Source organism: Lepisma saccharinum, chromosome 30 (assembly GCF_977018435.1).
Source record: "Lepisma saccharinum chromosome 30, izLepSacc3.1, whole genome shotgun sequence".
NCBI lineage: Eukaryota > Metazoa > Arthropoda > Insecta > Zygentoma > Lepismatidae > Lepisma > Lepisma saccharinum.
Window position 1 is genome coordinate 28,515,397 of NC_139258.1, and position 20,633 is coordinate 28,536,029.

At 35.0% G+C, this 20,633-nt stretch overlaps 1 protein-coding gene across 4 annotated transcripts in view; it reads left to right on the plus strand.

Annotated features, from left to right (window-relative positions):
- Window positions 1-20,633, plus strand: part of AP-1sigma (AP-1 complex subunit sigma-2) — a 51,265-nt gene that overhangs the window by 25,047 nt on the left and 5,585 nt on the right. For 2 of the 4 annotated variants that reach the window (XM_083115296.1, XM_083115294.1), the window contains exon 5: window positions 10,985-13,159. The exons of 1 other annotated variant lie outside the window; for it this stretch is intronic. In XM_083115296.1, coding sequence (XP_082971422.1) covers window positions 10,985-11,029 — 45 coding nt within the window. In that variant the 3' untranslated portion in view covers window positions 11,030-13,159. Of the gene's footprint in view, window positions 1-10,984; window positions 13,160-18,463; window positions 18,543-20,633 lie in introns of those variants that run through there. One more of the 4 variants, XM_083115297.1, reaches the window with a different exon arrangement.

Sequence of the window (20,633 nt, forward strand, 5' to 3'; positions counted from 1 at the left end):
AAATGGAAGTATGTGTGTTGTACTTGCATTAGGAAGTTTCCTTTTTCTGACTTACAATCAGAAAAGACAGGTGAAGTGAGTTTTAGTTTTAAGTCCACTTTATGCACAGGAAGGCCAATTGGGACTGGGCCAACAGTCTAAAGTGGGATCTGGACCCCTTGGGCTCCCACTAAGTATCCAACCCTGGAGCCCTTGATTACAAGGGGATGACGTTACTGCTACACCATCGGGGATGCCAACAGGTGAAGTGATGGGAAGCAGTATTTACTTGCAAATTATTTCTGCATTGGTGTACACAATCTACATTCCAGAATGAATGGGTGCATGGAGCATGATGTGTAGTTAATGTGAAATCCATCTGGCACACTACATACAGTTTTGTGTAACTTTTGTCTAATGATAGTAATGATGATGATTAGATGAAATTTTTGAAAGGATGCTTACGAAGAACACTCACGTCATGTCGAGGACAGGGCTTGAATGCGGGAACTTTGCTGGTGAGATTGAAAGTCAACTACTGAGCCGGCCAGTTGTTTTCTGGTATTGAATTTTGAACATTCGAAGACATGGTAAAAAAATTTATGGAATATAGTTTTGAGCCAACAATATGTACGTATTTCATCTTCAAAATCATAACTGTTGCATCATTGTGTTGCATTAGTTCCCAGTTGTTCATAAACAATGATGGATAAACTTAAAATATGAGAAAATGTAAAACCTGGGAACATTTTTTAACACATCTTTTACTGTACTTGAAAGTACACTAAAAAAACGATAATGTTTCATTAACATTTTCTTCCTATTGTTGAAACCTATAAATGAAAACTAGATGAACAAGTTAGTCTGTGAGGAGTGTCAGTCTTGAGTGGAAGAGTAGCCAAAATCGTATGAATATTTTATTGGGAATTCAAGCTAAGTGAAGTGGATTTGAGGTATGAGAAGGGGAGAGGAAAAAACAATTAATTTTTTAAGAGTGGCGATGAAATAAATCATCATGGTTATCAAGGTAGTTATGAGAAGAGTCATTGAGTCTGGGGTTGATCTTCAATGACAAAACCAAATTCTGGACAACGTTAATGCTCAAAATGGGCTTTAAGGAAACCTGAATTTCTTTTTCATCCACCCTACAGTACAGTCTTTGTATCTTCTGCTAGACAGTATGTGATTTGTGTCCAGTGAAGGGGATTTCATTAGAGCTGAATAGTCATGGACACTTCTGGATTTTAAAGATACAATTAACTTAATAGAATTGTTACAACCCAGAAGTGTACGTGACTGTACATCCTTTCAGGAATTACTATGAATTAAAATGAACACTGAGGGGGGGAGGGGGACAATTTGATGGAAGGAGAAATTGTTGATCGCACTGTATTATATATTCTGATGTCTTGTTTCCAAAATAATAAATGTGTCCAGTTTAGAAATTTTAACAGGAAATTTGAGCATTAAAAGTGCAGAGGTAAATTTTTGCCACGCGGTACACATTTGGAGATTAAAGTTGCATGTACTGGTTGCATGAGAATTATTGTAGCAGTGCTCTTAACATGAAAGTGGACCACTAAGTATTTAATTCCTGTGCTGAAAGATAAGACTGGAAATATTTTAATGCAAGAAGTAGTCGGCAGGTAAGTAATTTCTTCAGATTGTTTAAAATTATTAAGTGAATTTGATCAAGTGATGCGAGAAGTGCTTGTGCATGAATGTTGCTAATGCTCTCCTGGGATTATATCAGCATGTACCTGTGATTTCAAACCTTGGCTCCAAGTAAAGTGTTTCAAATTGTCAAAACGTTATTGATGTGCAAAACCTTGCAAACTGAAGTTTTGTACATGCAGGTAAGGAATTGCTACATAAAAATTTCCTTTTTTGTGTTTTCTAGTTATTAATTTTACATGAATTTCTTCTTCTTGTGTAAGATATAAGGAGGCTATCACACCGAAAAACCAAGCAATATGGATACATCCAGTCTATAAAAAACTATTTACTGTGTATGCATGACGAGCAGACCAAGGGGACAAGTGGCTTTCTATATCAGTTCAGTATGAAATGTATTTATTTCTGAATGTTAGTTTCCATATGTTACTTGTCACTTTGCTTCCTTAAAGCAGGAAATATGTTTAAACTCTATGCTATGCTACCGTAGCTAAGTGGTTCCTAAACTGTACTCCTTAGGTTTCTTAATGTTCCAAAATAAAAATAACATTTTTTTTTTTTTTGAAGAGATGTGAAAAATAAAAATTGTAATTTACTTCAGAGTAAAGAAATTTCATGTGGACTCTTATGACAAATGTATTGACAAAGGTTTTGATTTGAACATGGTAGCTCCAGAAAGTGTAAGAAGGCTAGAGTTAAATTTATTGAAATCAAGAATTTCTCTTATCAGCCAATATAAGTGTGTCATTTTGCTATTATTTTCATGACTATAATTGTAAATCGTGTACCTTGTCTTAAAATTGTTAAGCGAAGTTTCCATTTGTAATGCAAAACCTTCCTGTAGGAAGGCCAAGACGAAGATGGACCTAAAGGAAATCGGTAGGGATGGAAAAGAGTTTATAGATCTTGCTCAGGATAGGGACAGATGGAAGGCCTGTGTTGCTACAGCCATGAACATTCAGGTTTAAGAATGCTAGTGTGTTAGTTAGTTAGTAATGCAAAACCTACAGCAGTCTCCTGTTTACAAACATTAATTATAAAGAGGTATATGAACCATTCAAGGAACATTCAATTTTATATCAGATCAGTAGAATATCCGTTATCAGTCAATTTTATGTGGCTACTTTATTGGTATGTGCCAAATTCATAGAATATGGAAGACTGAGTAGGGGAAGATTATTAAAATGTATGAATCTTGAATATCCATGATTCTAAGGAAATGTTTCCTAAAATACTGGGTGTATGATGTTAATATGAGTGCAGCAAGATGTATGGTTGAACTCTGAATGCCTGTTTGTTCTGCCATCATTTCAAACCCACATCTTGATAGAAATTTGCGATTACTTGGTTTAGTTTCAAAATCGTTGAACATCATTGCCCATATGTGCGTCTTCATAAATTATCCTTTTGGGCTAAGATTAAGAAATTCAACCAAGTGTCACATTGAGTACCATAGGAAGTGCCTAATGAATGTGAGGTTTCAAAGTATTCTGTTACATGAACGCAATTTCAGAAAACTTTATTCTGCATCCTGCAAAGCGGTGGCAGAAATTGAAATTCCTTGTTGTTGGTCAAAGACAAACATTCAATATTCATATTGGTTGTTAAAAGGGGTGACCTTTCAGAAAACATGCAAATGTCAACCTCTCTTCCATGTAGACAATGGGAACAGCATTCTTAGAGCCAAACTCCCTGCCCACCCCACAGGGGGGATTCGTGATGCACCTGCGTCATGAGAATTTTTTGGGGGGGACAAAATTTTATAGTTTAGCTAAAAATTCTATATATCTTCACACAAAAATGGGGGAGATTGTTTCGTTTGATTGACTTGTTATTGATTTTTAGTTATGGTTATTTTGTACAGTTTTTATACCTGCCTGTGGGTGATTGCGGCAATGGGGTTGAAATGAAACACTACCTCTTATGCCCTTAGAATTGGTTTAGAAAAGAAGTTGGGGACGTTCTGTTCACAGTAATACAAGGTTAGTCAAGCAGACAAACTCTTAAGAATAGGATTCAGTACACCAACAATGGCAGTGCATCTGAGCAGTTTTGTACGTTTTATGTTAGAAACATGGAAATGAGCCGTACTTTTTCTTTCTTTAGTCTTTTAATTTCAACTGCAATGAAAGGTTTTGAATGTGCATGACATTTCATGCCTTTCGATTGTTGGCATCTCGGCCTTTGATAAACAATGTTGTATTTTCTTTGTGGTAGTTCCGAGTCGGCTCGGAAGGACTTCAGTTTTAGTGCCGGATGATTTCAGGCACGATTTGTGTTTGAAATATTTATATTGTGAAAAATACTTAAAGTTAACATGTCTGTATTATATTGTTCCACAAATTTTGTCCGACCAAAATAATTTGGCATAAAGCATAGTGCGGGGAGTGCATCATAGGTCTTGGGGGGGGAGGATGGGCACCCCTGCAGCCAAGTGAAGCTCTGTAGACCCACAGTCAGTATAATCTTCATCTGTGGGGTTTATCTTCTCTGTCAGTGTGTTTTAGTGATTGTGTGTGTATCCATTTATCTAGTTAGCCACAAGTGTCAGAAAAGCAATGGAAAATAAACCAATGTGTCCCAATTCAAGCAAGCACTTATTATGATACTCTTAACTGGAAAAAAATCTGTTGTGAATATTAATGTAGGTATTTGAAATATAATGTATGTGAAATAAAATTGTACTAGTGGATCTGAAGAGGTTGAAAATGTATTAAGGTATTTTAAACATTAAAGAAAGAAAAAAAAGGAGTTTCAGCAAATGTGCTATGAAATTATATGCAAACCTAAACTGACACCCTAATGCAATTTGCTGCCAATCCTGTATTTTTTGTCAAGGAAGAACATCACATGCGCAAACTGTCTCTCTCCCTCCCTCTCCGCCACGTCTGTAAAGAAATTGGCTTGTCATAGGTTCATAGAAAAAGATACTCAAAAGTTAATTCTTACAGTTCCACAATTTTTTAAAATACCACAATTAATTTCACCACATTTCATGTTCATTTCTCAAGCTCCAGGAAAGGTGATATAATCTATTTCATTGTTTAAAGAGACTTTCTTGGACAGGGAGTGTGTTAATTCATATTGATCACACAACCAAACACAATGATGGTGTATGGAACCAGCTATCATACTTTGCAATATTACTGAAGGTTTGAGGTTTTCTGTAATGTAGATATCTTCCTGCTATATGTCGAAGCTACCATTGACAACAAACTTAGATTCCTATTAGATATCTTTGGCATTCTCCTCATAAAAAAACAGTGTATGCATTGGAATGTGTTTAAGGCCATGTTTGCATATTAATTGTATATCTTTTAAGAGTTTTAATTGTAGTTGATTCACTATTTAATGTGAGAAATTAAGGTAAGTGATGCAGAGTGAGTTCACTCCCATAAGTTGACACATTAAATAGAATTTTGCAATCGTGAATTCTAAAAGTTACTTAAATTAGAAGTTTGTGTGTGTGTAATTATTTGTTAATGATACAATATATCCAGCATTCCTAATTTAGGAACATAATTTACTTTGAAAAGAAAGCACTCCATATATCATGCATGGTTTGAATGCATGTATAAGAGCATGTGTGTTAGAATACTAGGGCTGAAACATTAAGCATATAAACCAAATGTAATATAGAGAACAGAAAAGTCAATCATGAGTTACAGCTGACAAGCAGGTAATTTCAGGTAAGTTCTTGTGTATAAGGTTTTACCTTGCATCTATGACAATATTTTTTTTCAGACACCAACTATTATTTCCATTTTATCTGCTTTTATTTTTCCTTATCTTCTTTATTCTTTAGTGTAATTTTGTTTTCTGTGCATTTAAATCATTGATTTGCCGTACAAATCCAGATATACCTAACAGTATGCTTTCGTTTTTAATTAATTAGTTACATTTAAAAATAAATTTAAAATGGATTTGTTTGAACACCAAATTAACATTTCTAACATTGGTCTGCAATAAAATATAGCATGTGAAGGCTTAATTTTCTCCCCACTCTTTTGTAGAATGTAAACTTTACTATGTCTATGTTGTTATGTGATCATTGGCTGTGTTGAAAGTGTGTTCCTTTTGGGTGGGGAAGGGGCTTTATGAGAATTGTGTTTGCGTCACTGTTTTCATCAACATATGTTAAAACAAAAGAAAATGTTGATTGTCTTGTGAATCTTGGCTAATGGTTCCTTTACTCTTTTTTAATGAATAGTGCAAATTTTTTCTTGTGTAATAAAGATAATATTAGAGCTGAACTGATGCAAATACGCTTACTGATTGATTATTAACAATTCAAAATATTTATGAACTTTCCATTGCAACTACATCATAACAATTACCAGAGTTCTGCTTTACAATGGTCATGAGATAATAATTTAATCATAAAATCCATTTTTCCCCACAGTGTTGGGGTAAGAATAACACTAATTATGCATTTTGCATAATTTCTAGGATATTGAGACCTATAAAAGTGCTGTGTTTCATTTTTACAGACTAGCAAGGCACTTGGAATCTGGAAAAGTACTGGCCAGTTTGATTAAATTCCAACCAATTCTTTCCGATACGGTTCAGCCATAGAATATACACACAAACACATGCTCTCTCACTGACACTCCCTTGTAACTTACAAACTGAATGTGAAGTTTTACGAGTAAGCAGGCTTTCCAAAATGCTGCAGAGGGTCAGATGCATTTTGGACTAGATGATATTGTTGCAACATTGATGTTTTTTTGTGAATAGTTCATTAATTTTCAGCAGCACTGTTTTAATTATTTACTGCATACTAAATGGAGGTTTTGAATAAACAGTCATAATGTTTACCTCATATTTTTCAAACCATTAGCATCAGATTGTATATTTTGTTCATGTATGGGATATTTTTGTAACACTGACACATGCACAGGCCACAGGTGCTCATTAACATGTCATTACTTGTGTGGTTACTATTTTCCTTATGTAATCTGTGCGTGTATTCATAATTGATTTTTCGCAAAAGAAATGTTCAACCCTCTAAGTTTATAAACACATTCAGGAATGTACACAGGACACCACAGCGCTGCATAAATTATAACAAGGATGTAAAAATGTTACCGAAGCTCGTGAATTTACAGTCATTATAATTTCCGAGCCTTAACACAGGCCTGGGCAATCTGTTGTATTTGAGGGAGAGTGCTCTCGTATGCACCTGCAGAGTGAGCAGGTGTACTCTAGCATCATGAGAGGCCCTGATGGGAGACAATGAGCGAGGCGAGAGTGTGAAATCTCTCAACCGATTCATGAGTAACAGAGTCTTGTGGGATTGCTATCATGGCAGAAGAAACAGGGGGTAGTTCCATGAAAAGGAGGAGACCTTGTCCTACGGTATTTTTTACCTCTCAATGTAAGCGGTTGCCCCGGATGGGATGGCAAATGCCTTGGCCCCAGGCAGGGAACGTGTTAACGTTTTTAACCCTCCCTAGCAGGGCAGACGAGCGTAATATCACACTGTTATTCAATTGGCTGATCTCTGGACTCATTACCTCACCATCCCAACACTTCAAAATTCACATCTTGGTCTGGATGTGGATATTCTGTTGTGAACGTCCCTTCGTCAGTTTCATTTATTTAATCATTAACCAAAATAGATAGAAGTTCAATGCAAAATAAAGAAAATAGAAATTGTTGCTGTATTCATCAACACTTTAAACTTAATTCTTCAGAATACTTTATTTTGAAATGGCATAGTAGGTAAACCAGTAAAATTGCTGTGGGTGCCTCACTTCCTTATCTCAACCTATTTTTAGTAAAGAGATTAAATTGATATACAGTAGAGTCTCGCTTATCAGACATAAACGGGCAGGCAGAACGTCGGATAAGCGAAAATGTCTGATAATAGGTGTTAAGAAAAAGCCTATTAAACATCAAACTAATGTTATAATTGTACACATTACGAACGTAACACAGTAATCATGTTTTACAACAATACAAAAAAACCCTGGAAAAATGAAGTTACAGTTACAGAATTGTCTGAAGTTAAACACAGTATGTACGTACAGTACTTCAAAAGTTCAGTCCTGTGATGAGTGAAAGAAATTTTTGATCGTAGTCTGCTTTCCTGACGATTGCCGTTTCTTCGCTGCCAAGTCTCGCCAGCTTTGCAGCATCATTATGTAGATTCCTGTAGCTTCTTGTTGCTCAATGTATTTAATTGCAGTTTCTAGAGCCTTAACTCCATCGTTACGTGAAATTCTGTGAGGCTCAATAGTTGGTGCTTCATTTGAATCTTCAATTTCGTTGTCTTCGCAATTGACAAGAGCGACAATTTCTTCATCAGTTATTTCATACTGATCATCATCCTACGATGATTGATAATTTTTTTTTTTTCGGTGGTATGTCGGATAATACGGAATATCGGATAAGTGAAGGTCAGATAATCTACTGTATTACATATGGCAGGGTGTCTACCAGTCTCGCAAACCTGGAAAACTCAAGGAATATTTTTTTTCTGTTACAATCAATGTTTATGTAGTAGGAGACCTAGTACAATAGAAAATCCTAAAAATTTTTGGCAACAGTGGATGATTTCTGTATTTTTATTGAGCATTCGCATTGTTTTCCACTTTTGGCTAGTGATGAAATTCATGACACTCGCAAAGGACACCGAAGTCCAAGCTGGGATTCTCTGTACACAACAACACATCCCAGTTCTCACCGTTTCTACATGGTTCATCTGTGTGGAGCAAATCGTAAGGTAGTATAAAACTCCGTTCGGAGAGAAACTATGTACTGTTTATGCCATCAATTTTTCAATGGAAACAGATCCCTTTGCAGTAGCATTGACAGAGAAAATTCCACATAGAAAACAGAGGCAGCAAGAAACCAGGGCTGGCATGGTAGTTCAGTGTTGAGTAATTGTTTGGTATTTGAGAAAACTGGATTCGACTCATGGCCGGGCACACATTTTTCACTGAAATTTCTACCAAATAAAGGTTACAATTTGGATTGCTTTGAAACCTTTCTTCAAGTTTTCTACAAATCTGTGTGTTATCATTTCCTACGTGTAGCGTCCGTTTTAGACAGATCTTCATGTGCACTGATTGCCCAAATGTTCTGGTCTTGAAAATGTTAGGTTTTTTTAAAAAAAACAAAAGTGTAAACACCTTGGTACCTACTGCGTATCTTTCAAAGTAATAAAAGCTAAAAGATATGATGAAAGCAATTCAATTTTCTTTACACAGACTCAAAAGTGCACCCATTTTTCCTTTTTTTATATAACGTTATTTCATTCAGAGTCAATAGGATTTTGCCTTGAGTTGACATTGTTTTGTTTAAGGTGTTGTAGTAGTAGTACTTGTTTGCTATCTACTCTGAACCCTTTTGTATTTAGATGGCTCTAAGGTGATTATATATTTATAGTGAAGCCCAGAACCTTTACTTGTGACCATTTTGAGCCACCTCCTTCTGGATTTCACCAGGTGATAATACATTAAATAATAAAATATTAATGGGAGATCTTGTATTTTTTTTATTGCCCTACAAATATCAGTCTGTTGTTGTATTTTTCAAGTTATACCCACTAATGTGGATATTTTAGTTCATTAGTTGTAGATAGATATGTAGAAGTGCAACTTTAACATGCTATGGATTACAAAGTTATACAACGGAGACTACTGAACATATTACTTTGCTGTATCATTCAGATGACTGGTGTATGAAATTGTCCTTTGCTCTAAAACAGAACCCTTGATAGTCAAGCTACAAGCAACCGATTTCCAATGTAACATAAAATGTATCTGTTCAGTGTTCAGTTTGGGATGTCCTTGAAGTGTTTTCATTTTTGCACCACAGGCTATTGGATCACGAGGACCCTTTACTTTGGGATATTTATAATTATGCATAGTAGTAGATAATTAAATGTAGGCCTTCTTCACATAGTTTACTTTGCTTTTATATCCCATGTAGTTATCTTCTCATAGTAAAAAACTGTCAGGATATAAACAATACTAACCAATCTCCAAATTGGTTTGAAAACATTGCTTTCATGGCAGACTTGGTGTGCATAATAGCACCTGGGGCCATCCAGATGCAAATGGTATTCAGAGTGGTCATCCACACTCTTTCTTAAGTTGTCTCTAATATCTTCTGACGTAACCTGCCAGGTAGAACCTGTTGTTACCTATCATCAAAGTCGAGGATGAACTTAGGAAGCACAGCACACAATATAATACATCTTACGGTTCAATAATTCACACTACTCCTCCGTAACGTCTGCAGGGTACTGCGCTGTCATTTTATGAGGACACGACAGCACCAGAGTAAATGCTCAGGGAGGCAGATAACAGAGTTGGGAATATTTTTTGGAGGGCCAATCACATTTAAAAAGGGGTTCCCATGTAGCCAAAGTGCTCTCGCCTTTTTTGCAAACAGTCCCAGGTTTGATTCCAAGTGGTTGCCCCCAAAGGTTTGCTGTTGACCCAGTACCGCAAGAACAACTTGTACGTTACTTGAAAATAAGAACTAGCAGGGGCTGGTGATGAAAGCCAGGATGCATCACCAAACGAAAAGCTGCTCTGGCAGACCTTGACCCTTAAAGGCCTATTGCACCCTCTTTACACCTTCACACCACTAAATATCATACAAAAATGCATATTTAGGCAAAAAGGGCATTTATTTTTCTAGTTTTTTGTTTGCTGAAGGTGTTGCCCTTCCTCCCATCCCCATTGTACCGCTGCTGAACTAGAAATCATAGGGCAGCTGTTTAGAAATGTTAAAGTGTCTTTTATTGCATGCAGTGCTTTTTATATTCATCCATATCTTTAATAGTGGGTAAAACAGATAGGATACCTCTTACATTCCAATGTTTTACCTCTCGTATCCTTGCGAGTGTGTGCATCTCTGTTCATGGACATGGCAGAATGAAATGAGGCCCCTATATTTTAATCCCAGTTAAGATATTGACTTTCATGATTGTTGTTTCATCATCATCCATCATCATTGCCAGTACCTAGCAGTATGAATGTTCTACGGAAATTGGACAAAAAGATGGTGGTTTGGCTTTATACAGTATTACCGTGGTGTCTGTGGAAATCACTTCAAAAGATTCATGCATCGTAAATAATTCATGAAGATTTGGCTGGTTGTGACAGAATTTCGTACTTGCAACTTCAAGAATAGAACTTCCTCTAGCCTCATTTGATTAGCATTCACCAGTCATCTGGATGTTGGCGCCCCCAGTAGAGTTCAGTGGTCTTCTTGCAATTTAATCATTTGATCTTGCATGTTTTTTGACATCTTTAATTCTTTGCTGCAAGAGGCATTGTAAAAGTACAAGAAAAATTTTCTCTCCTTTTCAAAGGATGAAGCAGTGGAAGGTGCCCTAAGGGAAATTGGTCTTCTGTAGAAGTCTTCCAGATCCAGTTAGCTGAACGAAATTTTCACGGGAGGAAATTTGAACGAGTTTGAAAGGATGCACAAGTCGATACCAGTGTACATGTGTCTGTAGTGATCATTCGTTTCTTATCTTTTGGAGCAATTTAGAACTTCTGAAAAAAATGTAGTGCAATAACAAATAGTCAGGATGCTCTTAAAGTTCTGAACTATTATATGTCTGATTTTTTCCAGAATATTGGTGACCCATTTCATAAGTCTACAACTTAAGATATATATGTGTGCATTTTATATTAATACATTTGTGCCATGTGAAAACTACGGGTCTGCCTGGGCATTGCATAGTGTGAGAAAGTTATATTAAAACCTTATTTTTACGGTCATGACAATAGAATTTTGTTATATGCCCTCTGCACAAACTGTAATAAAATAATTCTCGTCAAAGTAATGTGCTCTCACCAATGTGTTTATCCAATATGGTCATTACAGTAGGAATCTATTTTCAACACTCTAAAATCAAATTTGAATCCTTGTGATCATTCAAAATTAAAGTTCATTGAAACATTTGGTGGGTTTAGGCAACATACCTTCTTGGTAGCTTTCAGATGCAATCATGCAAGCACTCAGCTACAAATATGATAGTTGTAGTAATTTGAAACAGACTAATTGTATTGTATCTGTTAGTCTTGATTAATATTTTTTTCTTGCTTGAAAACTTGCTGTTTGTAACTGTTTGGTGCAGCCACTAGCAAGCTAATATAGTGTGTGTACATGTGTGTGTGTGGGAGGGTTACATGCATGTGTGTTTGTGCACAATGGAAAAAGCACAGGAATTATAACTTAGCAAATAAATTATTCACGTTCAATTGTTTGTTAGTCTGCCTTTAAATTCGGTAGCTACTTATTACTACTAATTAATAAGAGAAATTAGTGACTTTTTTAAATGAAGGTTTGTTTCCATATTTTTTTTAATATTTTGCTCCACTGCTTGACTTTTGAAAGGGTCATCTGATATTTGCATAGCTCTGTAGATAGAAGTGTTCATGTTCATTATGACTGCTTGCTTCAATGTGAAGTTTTCATAATTCTCTATATTTGTTAATGGCTCCTTGGTTAACACAGTCAGTAGGACAGTATTGAGTTGAATGTCTCTTATTTCATTGGTGTTTGACAGTAGTAATAACGAACTCACTCATTGGAATCTTAGTGGGTTTTTTTAACATTAAAGTTGGACTAATGTTAAAACATACAAATAGGCATAGTAAAGTTTACTACATGCACTATATATATATTTGGAATGCATTGTTAGAAATGTTAAAACAGTGGTGGTGCTTTATGTCAATACAACCGTTTTACATATGTTAAGACAACAGGATTTCCAGCACATTTTCTAAGGATGGAATTTTGTTGTATGTAACTACTATTTATATTGTTGGATTCAACATTCTATTCATACAGTTTTTAAGATACATTATAACACCATGTGGTGCAATGAACATATTAATTGTATCTTCAATAAATAAACAACACTAAAGGCCTTAAAATCTTGTCCTTTGTTTTGTAGACATTACATTTGTATATTCCAGGACTGGAATTATTCATATTCATTTTCGAACTTTAAAATCTGATTTCTTGCATGTTAATCCATATGTTCCTCGCAAATACAAACATGGTATTTGTGAAAGTTTGGACAAGATTTTAAAAGTGGTTTAGTACTGTGTAGTTATTGAAGATGCAATGAATATAATTGTATGTGTAGTTAGACTCTTAATATATTTGTTTAGGAGCACAACATTAATTCAGAACGGATGCATTTCTTTACTCTTGTTTATATTGTGCTACAGTAGTTTGTATATTGTGTGTACAGGTCAATATGTAGTAATAGTTGTATATTTTAATAATACAAATGACTATATTAGAAGTAACAGCTTTCTTTGAGGTTAGATTATCCTATTTTGCTTTTCTGGCAACAGACGGAGGTGCTTTGCCTCATATGTTGTCATTTGGTTGTGATACGAAATATTCCTTCTATATTTCATGTAAAGAAAAATATATCCATGACATTCACAACAGCAATATACAAAATTTATGTATACCTTATATGAAGTAAATATTTTATAATGCCAGTATAAGAACATGTTTATTCTAGTTGAGATTATCATTCCTTGCATGATCGTCTGTTAAAACTTATTACTTCTAGACAATATGTAAACACCACTGGTTCATGAAGACGTTGACACTTAGGGTTCCCACTGACCTGAAAAACCTAAGAAGATCAGGGAATTCCACAAAAATATTCAAACACCTAGAAATGTCTGGGAATGTTAAATGATTATTGAACTTGCAATGAACATGGATTGTTCATATATTTAAAAACACTATGTTTGTAATAAGAAATACTTAAAAATATGTTTTTTTCCTGCAACTAGATCCACAGCTTTCAGGATATACAGCAAGCAGCATTAAAGTAAGGTAATAATTCTACAGAATGATCTGGAAACTTATTTAATATCTCAATAAGTTAGGAAATTTGTTGTAGCAAAATGAGGGGGCCCATACAGAGGCAGACCAAGATATTAATATTCTTATTAACCATCATCCATATTTAAGACATTCATTTTACAAGAACAGCCATATGGTAACAAAATAACAGAATTTTGCACTCAATTACTGACGATTTAGATATATAATGCATCAGTAAAGAATCAGTAATTTTAGTGATACACCATTATCCCTATATTTGCCGATATTTATATATTACTGATAAATCTGTCATCCGTAGGGGCATGCATATTTCGTTTTTGACGAAAAAACGAAATTTGAAAAAACACATTGTAGTGTCAATTTTTCATGTTTTTGAAAGGTGTGAGATGCATTTTGTGACCATGTTTTGTCACGAAATAATGCGAAATGAACTGCAAAAAGCGAAATTAACTCTTAAACACGAAATTTACCATTTATATACCGACGCAACACTTTCTGAAGTCTGAAGTATCCTGTGAGTTATGCAATTCCCGGAAAATTGATTAATTCTGCTGTTAATATTGGAGAAACAAAAATGGACTCCTTTACACAGAAATAAACTTAATACTCTTATAACTACATAAATGTGCTATTAGAAGTGAAATGTTAATTCTGTGGAATAAGTGTAGTTTTAAAATCAAATTTAGGATTATATTCACAATTTTAAAACCAAAATGTCTTTTTATATACCACTTTTCATCCAATTTTTCACCGCTATAACACCGATATTTCATTTTATTTACCGCTTTTGAACCCGAAATTGACTCCGTTCTTGTACCGAAATTTTGCTTTTTTATTTACCAAAAATATGTGCCTCTAGTCATCCGTAATGTACATACTAAAGGAAGAGGTTAAAAAAATAATAAAGCTTTCTCTCTGCACCTTAAACAGTGCCATTGCAGAGACAGAACACTCCTATGTGACATCACCAGTCCATTAACTAAACACAGATTTGACAAAATTCTGGACTGTTAATCAAGCTTATATGCCACTAAAATATCTCTTTGCACAAAGAATTGCTATTCTTAAGTCCATTAAGTGCTCTGTATGACCCCATATGGTTGCAAGTCACCAATAAGCATGGCACCAGTTATATATATAAAAAATATCCCCTTTAATAGTTTCATGTTCCCTTTTTTTCTCCAAAAATAACATTCTGGCAGCCATTAATTAATTTCCATAATTCCTGGGTGGAGCGAACTGGCAATCTAAAACATTTAAATATTGATGCTTTATAATGCAAAATTCTGGTGTAAATATATCTTCCAAGATTCAAGTGATAGGGGGGTTGCATGATTTTATTTACCGCTTTTGAACCCGAAATTGACTCCGTTCTTGTACCGAAATTTTGCTTTTTTATTTACCAAAAATATGTGCCTCTAGTCATCCGTAATGTACATACTAAAGGAAGAGGTTAAAAAAATAATAAAGCTTTCTCTCTGCACCTTAAACAGTGCCATTGCAGAGACAGAACACTCCTATGTGACATCACCAGTCCATTAACTAAACACAGATTTGACAAAATTCTGGACTGTTAATCAAGCTTATATGCCACTAAAATATCTCTTTGCACAAAGAATTGCTATTCTTAAGTCCATTAAGTCATCCGTAATGTACATACTAAAGGAAGAGGTTAAAAAAATAATAAAGCTTTCTCTCTGCACCTTAAACAGTGCCATTGCAGAGACAGAACACTCCTATGTGACATCACCAGTCCATTAACTAAACACAGATTTGACAAAATTCTGGACTGTTAATCAAGCTTATATGCCACTAAAATATCTCTTTGCACAAAGAATTGCTATTCTTAAGTCCATTAAGTGCTCTGTATGACCCCATATGGTTGCAAGTCACCAATAAGCATGGCACCAGTTATATATATAAAAAATATCCCCTTTAATAGTTTCATGTTCCCTTTTTTTCTCCAAAAATAACATTCTGGCAGCCATTAATTAATTTCCATAATTCCTGGGTGGAGCGAACTGGCAATCTAAAACATTTAAATATTGATGCTTTATAATGCAAAATTCTGGTGTAAATATATCTTCCAAGATTCAAGTGATAGGGGGGTTGCATGATTTTATTTACCGCTTTTGAACCCGAAATTGACTCCGTTCTTGTACCGAAATTTTGCTTTTTTATTTACCAAAAATATGTGCCTCTAGTCATCCGTAATGTACATACTAAAGGAAGAGGTTAAAAAAATAATAAAGCTTTCTCTCTGCACCTTAAACAGTGCCATTGCAGAGACAGAACACTCCTATGTGACATCACCAGTCCATTAACTAAACACAGATTTGACAAAATTCTGGACTGTTAATCAAGCTTATATGCCACTAAAATATCTCTTTGCACAAAGAATTGCTATTCTTAAGTCCATTAAGTGCTCTGTATGACCCCATATGGTTGCAAGTCACCAATAAGCATGGCACCAGTTATATATATAAAAAATATCCCCTTTAATAGTTTCATGTTCCCTTTTTTTCTCCAAAAATAACATTCTGGCAGCCATTAATTAATTTCCATAATTCCTGGGTGGAGCGAACTGGCAATCTAAAACATTTAAATATTGATGCTTTATAATGCAAAATTCTGGTGTAAATATATCTTCCAAGATTCAAGTGATAGGGGGGTTGCATGATTTTCAAAACTTTGGAAGAGGAATGCAATATTGAAAAAGGGATTCTGGCATTTAGAACAATAGAAAGGCTGCACACTTAAACCAGGTTATTTTAATTCCAAATCAAATTCATCAGAATTCTGCACCATTGCTTCACAGCAGCTCTAGCTGAATGCTTTATACGATGCTGTTTCAGTTAAGACAGTTGCAGAGAATTTTTTTAACACTGGAAATAAATGCAAGTATATTGGAAATTAAAACCACATGATCTGTATGTAACATGTGTAAGGAGGTGGCAACTCAGAGATTCTTGTTGATCTTCCATTGAAATGTGTTGAGCTAGAGGGAGAATGGGTTTGAAAGGGATGACTCTTTTCAAAGGCACCCAAATGTCGTCCTTCCTTCCACCCTGGACCGCATTTTGCAGAGTTGCGAGGCTTTGGCGTATGGACTCGCAACCAGTATAATCCTCCAAGGGGCTCGTCTTGTCACGTCACCTTCGCAATTAGCCAAAAGTGGCATAAAAGCAAAGAAAAATAAACTAAATCAGTTAATCATAGAGGGAGAATAATAGTAGTATTGTTAGTGTACCTTTATGCTTATTATTAAGCTTGAGTTACATTGCATCTACTGAAATTTTGATAATTTGTGTAATGAAATATGAAAGATGGTAATATGCAGAGTGTTCTACAACATCAGGTTTCCTAGGTTCGAATCATGGCCTGGACATGGGAGTTCTTTGAGTGTGTGTATCAATTTCCTCATATCATCACTCATCCCCATGGTTGCAATTAGCCAAAAATGCCAGAAAAGCGATGCTAAATACAAATACAAAAGATGATAATAAGTTTTGTTTGTTTATAAATATAAACAGTATAAGACCTTGTGAACTAAATACATCAAGAATTGTAAACTGTTTTCCAGAGAATGAAACCAAAATTTCCTAGACTGTTGAAAGTTTTCCACTTCGTCGTCGATTTTGATTTTTCTTTGGAGGGGCAATTGAGACGTCCTTTCCCATTGCACTGACATTTATTGTTATTAATTATCTTTTCTCTTGGACAAATGTTTATTGTTCTTTAATCTTAATTTCTGTAATTTACCTATCACTGATAATGTCAGGATAGTGACTAACCTGCATATACTTATCTTGTAAGGGCTGTTACCATGGCAATTACGAGTGTCTTTGGTCTGGACTAAAAAGTTAGGGCTTGGTTTCATAATTCAATGAAAATAATTTTTTTTACATAAAACCACAAAAGACGATGTTCCACATCTTCAAGCTAAAAGAAGCAAGTAGAAAGTCCTGCCACGTCTTGCAGTGTCACACACACAATAGTTGTTTAAAAGACAAAAATGTGTGATGTCATCCAACTCAAGATCTTCCCATGAAATTCCAAGTATCCCAGCGATATTGTGAGTGCCCCTCGACATTTCATCCATCATTGTAATCTGCCAAAAATGGCAGAAAAGTGACGTAAAATTAGAAAAATATGGATTTCATATTCTCCGCTAGTTTACTGATGTAAAATGTTGTTTATTTTGTGTACTTGTGTGGATAGTAATTCTTTTCTGCCCACTAAGAATGTTGTACTTACATTCTTTCTTCATTCCTCGTAGATATGCTCTTCAGGTACTGTGAAACCTGTGCACTTATTGTGATGTTCTTCCTTCTGTCAGAACATTTCAACATTGTACTAGGGGGAGGAGGGACATCATAGTTAGGCCACAAAGGACTATTAATGTTTCTAGGATATCTCATTCTCACTAACGATGAAAAGGCAAGGGCAAAAGGTAAAAACGCATTGAATATCAGCTCTTGACAGCCTTTTATTTTTGTGATGTTTTGTCCTGATTTTAGTGCTATGTGCTTTTCTCCAAAATTGTGCATCTTCTCACATTTGAAACAACAGTAAAAGTTAGACCTATCTACCTACCCTTCTCCCCTCTCACTCACTCAAGATTTCACCGAGATGATAAAATGTATATTTACAGTCATGGAAAAAGTACTTCCCCTAGAGCCTTAATAGCTGTAGACTTATGGGACAAGTATATCTTTCCACAAATGTGCATACGTATATTGATATATGATCTGTAATGGAAAGGAACATGGTACATATAGTTTACATGTACTTTCTTTGTTTATCATATTAATACCCTATTGCCTCAAATGAAACTGAACCTTTGCTGACGACATGTAGCGTTTCGAAATAAACCATCTTGAAGTAAGATCAGATTCACGAGTTCATCACATGAATGTTAAACTTATTGAAATGTACAATCAGTTACTTTCTTTTCTTTTAGAATTCCTTCTAAGCTAACCTGCCAATCCTTAATCCACCTTTCCTGTTAAACATAATTGCATCCTTTCTTCTGAATATAATATCAACAGTAAGGTAAGTAATATAGCATTCTTTTTAGAAATAAAAATTGTCTGAACATGAGGGTTAACATTATTTAAGACCAGCTATGTACCACATGATAGTCGTATGAGTTGCCAAACATTTATAATAAGCAAGTATAAAAATTGTACTTAATTTGACATGGAAACTATATCATTATATAGTTGTATAATGTTTAAATACATAAAGAGTACTTCATTTCATCCATTGCACCAAACGAGACTTGAGTGCTGCTCAGTGGCAGATCCAGTAGGGGCGAATTTCACTGATAAAATCAACTCTAACACACATTTGCACTGTTTTATTATGAACAATATATCGTACTCAGACAGAAACCAAGCCGACTTCCATTTTCTAGAGATTAGGGTATAGTTTTGCAAAAATAGGGGCCCAGGGCTGGAGTAGATGGTTTTTATTGTATGCCATTATTACAGTTTCACCCATTGACATGGCAAACTGAACTGATTAGGAGTAAAGTGAATAGATAAAAAGAAATAATAACCTATTCTCTCAGAGTCTCGGATTCAATCCCAATTTGAGGCATATTACACAGTGGTTCGGATCCAAACCAACTGTACAAAAATATTCTCAAGTCTGTTACACTTGGTGATTAAAAACAGTCTTTAAAAATATCAGAGATGATGATATATCCAAAAATCTGACAGTTGGGATGGGCTGTCACCCTCCCCAAGGACCCGCCCTTGGCACTGCTACAGATAGAATGAACATTTAATCTTGGCCTCTTTTGATGGCAGCATGCATGTTCTCTCAAAATGACCAGCATGTCTATTTTGTAAAGGACAGGTTAGAGAATAATGAAAAAGATTATCTAAAAGTGGCATTATTGTAGGGTTAAAAGATCTCCTTTGAACACCTTGTAGTAATAAGCTATCTTCAAGCTAAATTTTCTGTCAGTATTACGCTATTTACTCTTTCCCCTATTCAAGGGTTTTAGTGTAAGTAAACTAATCACTCAAGTAGTTACTGGCCCGCAAATACATAAAAAAAATGTTGTTACCCCTGCCCTATGCTGATATATGAATGTAGTTGAAATTGATAAAAAAAATATTTTGTCCAAGCAAGCCCTGTGGCTGAGCATGGTAAGTGCTTTACTTTCAATGTCACCACTAAAATTCTCAAGTTTGAATCCTTGTCTGAGCAAGGGAGTTTTTCGCAAGTGTCCTTTCATCAGTTTCATGTAATCACTCATCCTCATCATCGCGATTGACTAAAAGGTGACAGCAATGTATAACAACAAAAATACAAATATAATAAAATTTCTATCTTCTATGTATAGCAGGGTGTTTCACTCACTCTCGGCCCCTGATTTTCCCGTATAAATATCAAACTATTGGTCATAATGTAATAAAATATGCTACGGATATACCTTGATCTATGAGAGACATGGTGACATCTACCTATCCCTTCCGTGGGCATACGTGTGCATCTGCGTGATTCTGCCATTAAATGCCAATTGTACGGATGTGTGCTTTCAGTCTGAGTTCTTGGCCCTGCTATTGCGATGCTGCTGAGAGTGGTTCGGTTGAAAGTTCGTGCTTACAATTGGTGGTTTGTGATTACAGTACATTAACTGTACTACTTTGTTACAGTACAGTACTGTACTGCAAGTGAAATATCCTGTACGTTGATAGTAGAATCATGTGTGTACTGTTCTATAATTTTTCAGCATGTTTATACATGCTTGTGTGATTCATTATTTTCCTGTAGTTTACGGTTATTGCAAGCATAAGAAAACAGTTTTTTCTTTGTGACGTTTCAGGAGAACACACGCTCCTTTCATCAGACATTTATTTTCATTTTGACTAAAGATACAGTTATAACAATGGTTAGTAATTTTTAAACAAAAAGAATCTGTTATATAATGGATGTTGTCAATGTTACATTGTTGTAATATAGCAACTTAACTGTGAAAAAAGCAGTTTTTTTTTGTTTTTTTTAGTTTTTTTTTTTTTAATTATGAATCCCAAATATCATCAGGTAATTCAAATTCATCATTGTTTTCACAAAGTCTCTTGATGTTTTCTGTTACATTAAATTTTAAAGATGGTGGC